Source organism: Marmota marmota, unplaced genomic scaffold, assembly GCF_001458135.2.
Source record: "Marmota marmota marmota unplaced genomic scaffold, marMar, whole genome shotgun sequence".
Lineage (NCBI taxonomy): Eukaryota > Metazoa > Chordata > Mammalia > Rodentia > Sciuridae > Marmota > Marmota marmota.
The window spans coordinates 10607171-10620285 of NW_026000241.1; the positions used below are offsets into that span (position 1 = coordinate 10607171).

The 13115-nt window shown below is 35.1% G+C and overlaps 1 protein-coding gene across 1 annotated transcript in view; it reads right to left on the reverse strand.

The window, feature by feature from the left end:
- The window catches only part of Topaz1 (testis and ovary specific TOPAZ 1), a 64012-nt gene that overhangs the window by 997 nt on the left and 49900 nt on the right, over positions 1-13115 (reverse strand). Inside the window, 3 exon segments of the mRNA XM_015489408.2 lie at positions 2424-2607; positions 5353-5556; positions 7248-7412. Of these exon segments, the coding sequence (XP_015344894.1) occupies positions 2424-2607; positions 5353-5556; positions 7248-7412 (553 nt within the window).

The following is a 13115-nucleotide window of genomic DNA, read 5'->3' on the forward strand; positions in this document are numbered from 1 at the left end:
TGGGAAGTATTTAAAATAGAGATGTAGGTGTTATATTAGCACTTGAAACAGGAGCCAATGGTCAAAGAGAGGAAAAAGTGGCCAAGTGCCTTCTAGCTTAGCAAGTGGTGTTCTGGTAGACTGAGCATATGCCAAATATGTGTAGTGTTTTGAAAATCTAAAGATGAGTAATATTTTCTCTCAGAAAGGTTAATATTATAAGGCAGAGCTCAGCATGATAATAATAAGAGAAAACATACTCAGCTTGGATAAAAAAGAAATCAAGTTCTATGGATGTCACTAGTTATGCTCTAGGGCCACAAATACCCCCCAAATTCAACAGTGAGTAAATAGACGGCATGTGTGAGGAATGGAATGCTACCAGAAAAATCAAGCCCTCATTAAGATGATGGGAAGCCCAGTTGCCTCAGGCCACTATAGTTCACAGTGGTAAAAAGGAAATCCTCAGAAAACAAAGCTATTAAAAAAAAAGTGTGTGTGAGGGGGTGCTAATTTTAGTGGGTTTTAAAAAAAAGGTGGAGCTGAAATTATTTTCTTTCTAGTGAGCTAGACTAAATGACTTCTATAATTAACAGAAGAAATCCAAAGTTGTTCACTGTCACTTTGGTTACTAGGTTGTTGGGATGACAATTTTCCATGGTATCCTGAAATTTGGGAAGTTTTTTTGAAAGGCACCAACTATCCTTTGTTCATTATATATAAACATCCTTGAAATTTGGAACAATCTTGAAAGCCAGGATAATTTCTCCTTCAGGAGAAAAAGGCAGGTTTATTTACAGCCTTAGAAGATGGAGATAGTATCTCCCTGCAGAACAAAAAGTAGGCATGCTATTTCCCATTATAAAAGATTTGGATTCTCTTAAGCTTGGGACTCCTCTCCTGTAACAGAATCCAGTGCATCTGCAGGTAATACACAAAGGTCCATTTGTGGATTTAGGAATGAGAATGAATAATATAAATATGCAGACAGTCATGCTGTTCCCTGCACCACAACTAATAAAGTACTCTTGTCTCCAACAGAAGAGTCTTGAGTCTCATGCAAGCATTCAGGAAACTGTGGCATGCTAACTTGTTAACTTAAAGATAGGGTAAAACCTGACACCATTCACAGTTCTTGCTTGATATAGGTCACAAAAGGCCTTGCAGTTTTCTCCTTTTACTCAAGCAACCTATGCAAATGTTCATGTGTTGAACTGGGGCTTTCCGACAATAGGCAATCAGGAGATTCAACTAGGAAAGGCAATGTCCAGATGCAGTCAAGGCATCATGTAGAAGACTACAGCTCCTGACATTCTGGACTCCAATTACATGAAAAATTCTGAGTCTCGTAAAAGATGCTGAGCTTGAACCATCCAGCTAAACTGTTCTGAAATTTCTGACCCACAAAAACAAAGATAATATTTGCTATTTTAGGTACTAGATTTTAGGTTATTTGTTATGCAATAGAAAACTATGCAATAGTATTCAATCTGAGGATCTGATTCGTTACATCAATATACTGAAGCAAAATTCTTGTCAAGAAACTCTAAAATAGGAGTCCTGTGAGATCTTTATGTTTTAGGTTTCCTGGGTTAGGCTACAAGAAATCAGTGGTATAAGTCTAAATTCAGGGGACGTTAAAGTGTCACTCTAGTCTAACACCTACATTATAATATCTATGCATATATAAAAACATTTTAAAATATGGAACCTAGGCTGATGGCTTCATTTTCAGTAGTATTCTTGACTGAACCAAGTAAAATATCACATATTTCCCTTTTAGACCTGTGGGTTCCCCCACTCCCCTTTGGTACCAGGGATTGAACCCAGGGTGCCTTAACCACTGAGCAACATCCCCAACCCTTTTTAAAATTTTTTATTTTGAGATAGTAAGGCCCTAAGTAACTTAGCAAGGTCCTTAGTTCCTGGGGCTGGATTATAGGTGTGTGCCATTGCACCTGGCTTAGACCTGGTTTTTACATCTTTTGGGTTACCAAGAACTTTTAGGTACCAATCTCTAAACAATTACAATTTCTAAACAAATAGGTACAATTATAGGAAAAGTGGGTATCTGAAGATCTTATCTTTTTCAAATCTAACAGCTTCGAAGTCACTTGAAGTGTTCGAATGCTACTAACTTTTTTTTTTGGTGGTGCTGGGGATTGAAACCAGGGCTTTGAGCATCTTAACCATGTACTCTACTGCTGAGTTACATGCCCAGCCCAGCCCAGCCCAGCCCCTTAACTTGTTTAGTTTTAAGTCTCAAATAAATCCTATGCTTTCTTAAATATTAGCAAATTTTATAATACACATATGTTTATATAATCTATCTACAGAGTATATGTAAATATAAAAATATACAAGTACAAAAAACATTTGTAATGTAGGACACGTATGGGAAACCATAATGTGCTTTCAGAATGTAGTTAGTTTTATCAACCAACCTTTTCAAAACTATCTGTAATATCTGTGTGGACGTTCCAGGACTCTGAATACTACTAGCATTAGATACCAGGAAGATTTCAATAGCTAAAAGCATTTCAATCTCAGATAAATAAGAAGGAATCAATAGAAGTTTTCGGTATAAATTTCCCTCCAGTGGTGGATAGCAACCTAATGAAACAGCACCTGAAAAATCAAACAAGTAAAACTTTACTAAAGCTCCCATAAGTAAAGACCTAGACATCTGAAATATCCATAGGTGACAATTACATTATGATAGAATAATTCTTCACATTAGATTTACTACACAAGTTATATGGTAGTGAGTTTCTTAGTACACCTGACATTATTCTTTATAAAATACTTTTGAAACATTAAAGTGGGAAATATAAGACTATCTGAAAAATGACATTTTTGTGGCAGGTATCATTTTAAGCCAATTACAATGTAATTAAAAAAAAAACAGAATAGCTCCTTAGGATTTTTTTTTCCAATGACATCTGGTTTTAATGTATTTATAGTTATTGCCTATTTTGAATTATGAATCTAAAACATGAATTATAACATGAAGTTTTTGCTTGCTATCAAATATTTTTAATTAACTTACAGAGCCATTACAATGTATACATTACTGTTTCTTACTATGTCTAACATTGTGCTAAGCACTAGATTAAAATATATTTTCATTCTATAGCGCTAGGTGTGATATTACTATATTCATCAATTCATGTTCTAAAATAACTTTTCAAGGAGATTGAATTTTGAAACTTATTTTAGGGGCTTATTAGAAGTGGTAAGTAGGGGGAAAATCCCTTTAAAACTCCTAGGACATCCAAACTGTATATAGGCAATATTGTTATATTTTACCAAAATCCATTCAAATTAAAATTTAAACAATTACATTTTAAATAATTAAAAATTGTTTATGCTTTAAGTTTTTCAAGCTAATATGGATGATGATTACTACTATGTGCCTGTTACCTGTGTTAAATACATAGGTGTTGTTTCATTTTAATCTGCCAATTTACTACCTTTGACATGAGGTACAATTACTCCCATTTATTGATGTGACTGTAAGTCATTAATTTTTTTTTTTTTTTTTGCAAATGTTAAGCTATGTCTGAAGATAAATCCAAAGAATAATCCCATTGTGTTTAATATATCAACACTGAAGTGTCTGGAGGACTAATTGATGCCTATAAATTACTTACTTGGTTTTCAAGTGTATTTTTGAAAAACCAAAAAGATTCTATACTTCCTCACCTTTCTTGCAAAGTCTCGGAAGTTACACTGCATATGAAATAAGCATAGGTGTAATTAGGTAAAATAAAAGTGCTAATAAGAAAGGTACTGAATTATACGTAGACACTAACTGCTTTAACATATGACTAAAAAAACTTTACAAGTAATTCTTATTATGGACGAAAGTACAGAGGGCAGGGGAATAAGGAATAACTGCTAATGGATATGGAGTTTGTTTTTGGAGTGATGAAAATATTCTAAACTTGGTTGTGGTATTTGTTGTACATCTCCACACTAAAAAACCATTGAATTATATACTTAAGTGGTATATTGCATGGTAATTGAATAATACCTCAATAAAGCTATTAATAACATTTAAGAATAATTAAGCTTAATTGCTTTAATACAAAATTTTATTTCCAACTAAAAACAGATTTATAGGAGTCACATTTAAATGATTCCAGATTTATATTTTGGTTCTATGGCATATAAATACCTTCTGACAGCATTTCCCAAGTTTCAGAATTAGTTTTTTAAAAATAAATTACCCCAGTAACTTCAATTCTAAAAACTAAAATCACGAAGTTTTGCTTATAGTACGTGTGTGTGTGTGTGTGTGAGTAGTGTTGAGGGGAGTGGGGTTCTAGCAATCTTCAGGGAAACAGTATAAAGAGCTGAAACATGACCACAAAATTACAATGAAGTTTTATGAACAAACAATTCTAGCTCTCCTCTAAATTTCTGATCACCTTTTAAAATATACTGTTTTCAAACTTTTTGTTTAATACATACTACAAAATGGCTCAGCACACATATGTGTATGTATGTAACTGAAGTAAAAATCATACTACCTGAAATGCACCTAATATTTTCTTTACCATTTCTCTGGAGAAAAAAGTTACCACGTGCTAAATGATCATAAGTGGTAGAAGGAAAAACAGTTCCAATTCCCAGATAGTGTGGCTAGGATGTTTGGTACATCTGGCACAGGAAGACAAATCATGGGTACACAAATGATTATATACATTATACAAATGTCATACACACGACAGTGGTAGAGATAGAAATTTAAGACAAATTACTTCATGAAGGCAGGAAAAATTTCAGATTTAGATCATAAATGAAATTACTTTCTAGTAAAAATACCTTTGAGGTGACTGAGACTAGAGAAAGTACTAGTTTTCTAGGCTAACCTATTAGAGAGAAACAGCTATAAATAGACTAACAAAGTTTTATTACTAGAAGTCACATAAAAAACTTATGTAACATGTTCCATTGATATGGCAGCTTCTTTACTTCCTATATGACCTTCTATGGGACATTCCAAGTTATAACGACCAGGGATATGTCAGGCATAAGTAAACCATGAGGATATTCTTTAATTTTTTCACTCTACCCTATATTGTTTTACTCCTATATTATTTATAAGATATGTCAACCTAATTTCACATTTTGTCATTCATTTCCTTTGCTCACCCTCTAGTGGACTTGCCAATGTACAAAGAAAAAAAAAAGATTAACTGGAAACAGGAGAAGTAACAGGTTTTGAAAGACAGCACTCATCTATTCAGACTACTATCTTTGAATATATTTAAATGGCTAGCATTAAATATTATAGATGGATCTTTGTTAAAAAGTAAAATTCAAAACCAATATATCAAATTAAATTTTTTTAAAAATGGAACTTACTTTTGTAGTGGGTTCTGGCCTTAAGCCATAAACAACTCCTTCCCAAAGAAGTAATCAATCTTCTAAGAAAGGAAAAATCAATAGGGATATTCTTTGAAATCATGAATTCTGCTACAGAGGATGACATGCCAAGACTGTTGCTTTCTATACAGGCATCTAGAAGTTTATTGAAAAGAAGGCTATACTGTGAGACCTCCATATTTTCTGAAATAAAAATAAATTGATACAATGAAATTTAACTATCTCAGTCTCTCAAACTTACTCCCTTCTTCCCCCTCCCACCCCCGCAGACTCCCCTTGATCCTTTCTTACCCACTACAGAAGTAACAGTCACTAAAATGCAATGTTACATATTCTCTTAAATAAAAACGCATTTGATGAAACAAAGCTTCATTTCCTTTGTAATGGAGAATATGAAAGGAAGCTGCACACAGGTTTCAGCAGAGGTTGCATTAACATCTCTGCGGTGTCTCGAAAGACTTCATTCCTCTGCATAAACTACAGCTCAGCCTTGTACTTCCCATGACTAAAACTTCAAAATTAACTAGAAAATATTCACTCTTAAATTTAAAAAATCCTTTAGTATTTCTATTCCTTCAGTTATTCATAGAGGAAAGAGAAATCATTGTGGAGACTTCCCAACATTTTCCCCCCTTCTATTGGGTCTAAGAGCTAGATTTTGTCTTTATCACTTAATGAATTTTTAGTGGTCCGGGCTTTATCAGAAAATTAATCTCTTTTCCTTTAGCCTCTTCTTAAATATTCCTCCCACAGGAATTTTCCTAACACCAACTTTTTTACATCTTTCTTAAACCTCAACCTCTAGTGACCCCTTATCCAGAGACGGAAGCTCCTGTAGCTTGCCATTTAGGGTTTACTAAAAATCTGGCACAACTATCTGTAACTCCTTATGGTTACTTTGTTTCATTACTGACCCAACTATATGTTAAAGGTCTATTAGTAGGGATACCAAGATAAAGCTTCTTGAAGGAGCTCACTATCTAGAAGGAGCAACAGATAGGAATGCTAATTGTAATATAGGATCTCTGAGGAATGCATGGGAAAATGAAGATTCAAAGAGAATATGATAAAAGCACTGAGGAGAGTCCATAAATTAATGTTTTCATCATCCTATAAACCCATCTCATGGCTCAAAAGTGATTTCTCATGAACTCCCTGTTCCTATCCATCTATGACTTGAGCTTTAACCTTTAAGAGAACTATCTAGACAGGTGCAGTGGTACATGCCTATAATCCCTGGTATCTGGGAGGCTGAGGCAGGAGGATCATCTGAGGCCATGGGGGCAACTTAGTAAGACCCTGTTTCAAAATAAATAAAAAGGGATGGGATATAGCTCAGTGGTAGAGCATCTCTAGGTTCAAGCCCTAAAATGGCAGGGGGGAAAAAAAGACAAAAAGTACTACCATTGCCAGCACTGGTATTCCTTCTTCAAACTTGCCATCTGCTTCATTTCCTCCATTCATTTCAAATTTATCTATGTTCCAAGGTGATGTAAACTAAACTTTATATTTATAAAGTCAAAGGAGAAAAGTATTCTTCATTATTCCACTGCCATGAATTTTTTAAGATACAAGGCTTGCTGGGAGTACTTAAGCAAACTGTTTACAGATGACAAGAGGCAGGGAAAAGGGAGTGATGAAAATGTTTGTGTTAGGAACTGCTGACAACCCAAAGATAAGCATCTCCGATTTTCTGAGACCATCAGGAAAGCATATTCAGTTTGCAGAGAATACATTTTATGGAAAACAACTTCATTAAAAAAAATATGCTGGAATATAAAAATTCAACCAAAACAGGTGTAGAATTGTTTCTTATTAACAGTTAAACACCAGATGGGCAGAAGATAATTAAGGCAGACTTTGCAAAAACATACCTTGAGAATTTTGAAAACCTGGTAGATTCTGCAAAACTTCAAATGTCTGTCTGTAAAGGCTCTTGGCTAAGATTTCATGTGCAATTGTACAAAGCAAATTATGTCGATTAAGCACATCCAGTCTATCACAAGGCCAAAGAGGTGTGTTGATTACCCATTCTGATTCTTCCAAAAGAAAAAAAAAAGAATATTTTACACCATGGAAATTACCCTTTGTTTAATCACAAGTAATGTTTTAAAATATCTTTTGGAGAAAGTGGCAAAACCTAAGACATGAATACTGAGAAAAGATAAATATAGCTCAAATTTTAGAAACAAGTTATAAGTGAGGTCATCAGCCTAATAGTATGCAAACTAAGTCACTTTGTTATGCTTATTTTAAAATTAATACTTCATCTAAGTGTATTAGGCAGTGATAAATTCTAAGTTAATGTTTATTTTATAATGTTAAATTTATAATGAATATTTTGTTTAACAACATTTGTGTGGCCAAGTTTAACAATTTTACAATAAAGAATACTTAATTCAATTAGTTTTTGATCCTTTTGGAGAATAGCTCATCTCCTCCGATTTATTTTTTAAAACAATTTCTACTGTGAAATATTTGATATGAAAGAATATCTAACACGATATAATAAAAGCTTAATGAGCTCATGTATCCATCACACAGCTTACAAAATGAAAAAAATTACCTTATGTTACAGTTCCTTAATTTCTGCTCTAATTCTTAGATTGATAAAAACAATTTGCTAAAATTTACCTAATTCACTCAGTTTTACAAAGACTCAATGATGAGGCAACAGGGCATAACATGTAAGTAACATTTTTCTCTCCCCGCTCCCCACTCATTGCCTTCCCAGAACAGTGACTACAAAAGGGGAATGAAGAAATATTTGATACATAATGCCAAAAGAAAGCTCTACAAAGCTCTACCTATCTATCTGCACGCACGCACACACGCACGCACGCACGCACACACACACCACACACAAGCTTTCAAACAGGAGCCTGTTTTAAACATACTATAGACCCTTTGATTACTGATTTACTTAACAGGCTGATACTGTGACAGATAATATTCTAAATACTTTATGAATATTAATTCAGATATCTCCATTTACTCCAAAATATGCTAGAAACTAAATAAACTTAATAGAAAAATTAAGATGAACTTGGTATCTTCAAAGACTGTATAAATCACCTGTAAACATAATTCCCATTAAAAGTAAAACTGCTAAATAAAACAATTTATTTTGATCAAGTTCAATTGGTTTTTGTTAGTCATATATCAGGTAGATATATCCCACTTATAAAAAGTAGTCTATGTATGTAAAAAATTGCAATGTTGGGGCTGGAGTTGTGGCTCAGTGGTAGAGCGCTTGCCTAGCATGTGTGAGGCCCTGGGTTCGATCCTCAGCACCACATATAAATAAAGGTATTGTGTGCAACGGCAACTAAAAAATATTTAAAAAATTGCAATGTTTTTCTTTAGTACTTATTCTTTATCAAGTTATAATAATGGTTACATTGTTTGAAAATATATCTTACTAGGTTCATTTTAAAACCTTAGCAAATTCTATAGCTATATTAAAAATTCTAAATAAGGTAGTTATTTCATATATTGAATCTACCAACCAACTGGTAATTCGGAAGTAATTAGGAAATTAATAGCTTTTAATTTAACTAATCCACCTAGTTTATCACTCTACCACTGTAGATACATTTATGAGAACTCCCAATAAAAAGTTTACTAATATGCTTAATATTTTTATAGCAATAATAGTTTTTAGTGAATTCATCTTCATGTTTTTTCTCTATTCTACAGTTGGGAAATTCGCAATCTTGTGTGATTCCCAACACCACACACACATGCAAATCAGAGTGAAAGGCGTTCAATTTTTTTTTTTTTTTTATAATAGTCACTCTTTATCCTCTTACCTTCCAATATATACATATTCAGTCATTACTTGTACATTTGAATACTGGCACTGGGAATATAAAAAGACTATTAAGATGATTTCTGCCCTAAATGAATATCCAGGCTAGTCAGTGTGATCAAATAACCATCTTTTACCATGGTAAATACTGTGATGAGGGAATATCTAAGATATCTGTTCTCACCTTAATGTGTACACTTACTATAGTCCTAATCAAATTTCCTATAGAACTATATTAAAACCTGATCCAGCAATTCTGAAGTTAATTAAGAAGAATAAACCTTGAGGATAATAAAGAATAGTTTAAAAGAGGAGGGTGGTCTTGCCTAAAAAGATAGACGTTACATATTCTAATTGCATATCATACTAGGGGGATCCAAGATGGCAGGTTAGAGGGAAGCTGCATTCTGTTGCACTCCATGACCTGGGATTTAAGTAGTGGGAATACTATTGCTCTGTGAGTTAGTAGAGGACCCCCCAATAGCTGCTCCCACGCAGGACCCCTGGTCACCCACCCGCACAGGAATCCCAACTACTGTTCCCATGTGGACCCCCATCAAGCAATGTGGGGCTCCCCCAGTTGCCTGCATCTTGGGATACTGCAACTACTGCTATAGTCCCCTACATGCAGTGGCCTGCACCTGGGGACACTGGACAGGGTCTGGGGACAGCTGCCAGCCCCAACACTGCATACCACAGAGCTACATCTCTGAACACGCCGCCCAGTGCCACCAACTGGCCCAACCCGACCTGACACCCTCCCCCTGAAATCTCTGAAAGCATCTGCCTCCATCTTGGGACACCCTTGTCGCCATCTTTAGTTGGGGCAACTCCCAGCTTGGGATACTAGCTAGGGCCTAGAAGGAACAGCAAGGTATCTGTTGTCCCCAACTCCCCTCCCACCCACCCCTCCCAGGCAACCACTAACCCAGCACAGTGCTTGTGGCTACACAGCCGGTCCCTTGATCACAAAGCTTTGTCTTGAACCGCCTAATACAAAACAGCTCTCCCCGGCAAGTGCACAGCCCATAGAGCGCAGCCCACAAGACCTACAGAGCGAGGTTCCTGATTGGGAAGTAGAAAGGGCGGAGGTGAGTGAGATACAATTTGGAGACTAAATTAGAGACCAGGAATTGTGAGGTTTATAGGCAATATAAGGTGATAAGACTAGGCGCCCACATCACACAAGCAGGCCCCAAAGGAGATCCTTGGGGTGCAGTCTCTCACAGGGAACCGGCAAGTGCTATACTCCAGCTCCAGGCACTCTGCCCCCAAGACCAACTCTTCTACCCATCCTGAGGGTGGAGAGAGATAATATCAAACAATAGACAACCCCACTTAGATAAGGAAAACAGGAAAGATACTGAACTCCAACAGAAACAATCCTTGTATTTTCCTTTGAGATTCCCCCGCCCCCTTTTCTCTTCTCTCGCCCTCACATCCCCAACATTTGTGAAACCAACTACTTTTCATGAGACATTCTGAGGACTAGAATGTCTAAGTAGTATATTACAGTTGTGTTGTATATTCTTTTACCTCCTATTTTTAATTTTTCTTAATATTTCTGTCTGGTTTTTTGTACTCTATTATAGTCTTCCCAGTTTTCTCCCCCAAATCACTTTCTCTTTCTCTTGCTACTAACCAACATCTTTAGATTACTCTTTCAAGCTTCCCAAGATCTAATAACTCTATATCCTCACCTCCTACTCCCTTAACACCTCATCCCTCACCTTACCCCAGGTTCTCTTTGTCCACTATCAGAAACTGTAGACCCTTTTGAAAACCTACTGTCTATATTGTAGATAATAATTGAACTTACCATTTTTGTGTATTGTGACAAAACTGTAAACATCTTAATAGCAGATATGTGGTTTAAGGCTGTATATTATTTGTATTGGGATCTACTAGTATTGTTCTCCCCCAGAGATACTGGAATCCTGAAGGGACACTATAAGCCTATAGGGTAAAAACTAATACCTTGGATCTGTAGTGCTAGAAGGCAAGACACATGAGCAACATGAAAAAACAAGGGAAGAAAGTGCCCCAAACAAAGACACTACATTATTAGAATACATGGCCAGCAGAGCAGAAGAAATGACAGAGAAGTAGTTCAGGATGTGAATAATTAAAATGTTCTGTGAGTTAAAGGATGATATAAGAGAGCAAATACAGGCAACAAAAGATTTTGATGAAGAGTTACATAAGCAAACAGGAAGCAAAAGATAACTTCAATAAGGAGATCAGAAATCCTCAAAATGAAAGAAATAATAAACCAAATTAAAAGCTCAATAGAAAGCATCACCAACAGATTAGACCACTGGAAGACAGGACTTCAGACAATGAATACAAAATATATAATACTGAAAAGAATGTAGCTTACACAGTCAAACTGGTAAGAGACCTGAGAAGAACATTCAAGAAATATGGGATAACATAAAAAGACCAAATTTAAGAGTTATTGGGATAGGAAGGCACAAAATTCCAAACCAAAGAAATGAACAATCTATTCAATATTAGCAGAAAATTTTCCAAACATGAAGAATGAATTAGGAAACCAAATACAAGAGGCTTACAGGATACCAGATGTGTAAAATCACAACAGATCCACACCAAGGCACATTATAATGAAACTGCCTAGTATTTAGAATAATGAGAGAATTTTAAAAGCCACAAGAGAAAGGAATCAGGTTACAAATGAGGAAACCAATTAGGATCTCTGCAGATTTCTCAACCCAGACCCTGAAAGCTAGAAGATCCTGGAATTAATATATACCAAGCTCTGAAAGAAAATGAATGCCAACCCAGAATCTTATTTCCAGCAAAATTAAGCTTTAGATTTGATGACAAAATAAAAACCTTCCATGATAAGAATTTACAACTAGAAAGCCTGCACTACAGAACACCCTTGGCAAAATATTCCATGAGGAGGAAATAAAAACAACAATGAAAATCATCAAAGGGAGGTATTACACTAAAGGAAAAACCAGTCAAGGAGAAACCAAATCAAGTTAATACCAAAATAAACAAAAATTACTAGGAATACAAATCATGTCTCAATAATAACCCTGAAAGTTAATGGCCTAAACTCAATCAAAAGACATAACTGGAATTTTTTTTTTTTTTTTAAAAGGACCAAACAATATGCTGCCTTCAACAGACTCATCTCATTCAGGAAAAGACATCCACAGACTGAAGGTGAAAAGTTGGGAAAAATCATACCACTCATGTGGTCTGCAGAAACAAGCAGAGGTTTCCATCTTCATATCAAGCCAAAGTTAATCAAAAAGGATAAAGGACATTTCATACTTCTCAAGGGAAACATACATCAACAAGACATAACAATATATGCCCCCAAACAAGGGAGCATCTACATTCAAACAAACTCCTCTCAATTTCAAGAGTCAAATAGACCACAACACAATAATTCTGGGTGACTTTAACACACCTCTTTAACCACTGGATAGATCTTCCAAACAAAAGCTAAATAAACTATAGAACAATACAATCAACAACTTAGATTTAACAGACATATAGAATATTTCACCCATCAATGAGTGAATACACTTTCTTTTCAGCAGCACATGGATCCTTCTCTAAAATAGACTATTATGCCACAAAGCATCTCTTAGCAAATACAAAAAAGCAGAGATATTACCCTGCATTCTATCAGATCATAATGGAATGAAATTAGAAATCAATGATAAAGTAAAAAATAGAAACTACTCCAATACCTGGAGACTAAATAATATGCTATTGAATGAACAAATGGATCACAGAAGACATTAAAGAGGAGATTAAAAAATTCTTAGAGGTAAATGAGAACACTGATATAACATATTGAAATCTCTGGGATACTATGAAGGTAGTGCTAAGAGAGGAAAATTTAGTGCATGGGAGCTCATTCCTTAAAAAGAAGAAAGTCAACAAATAA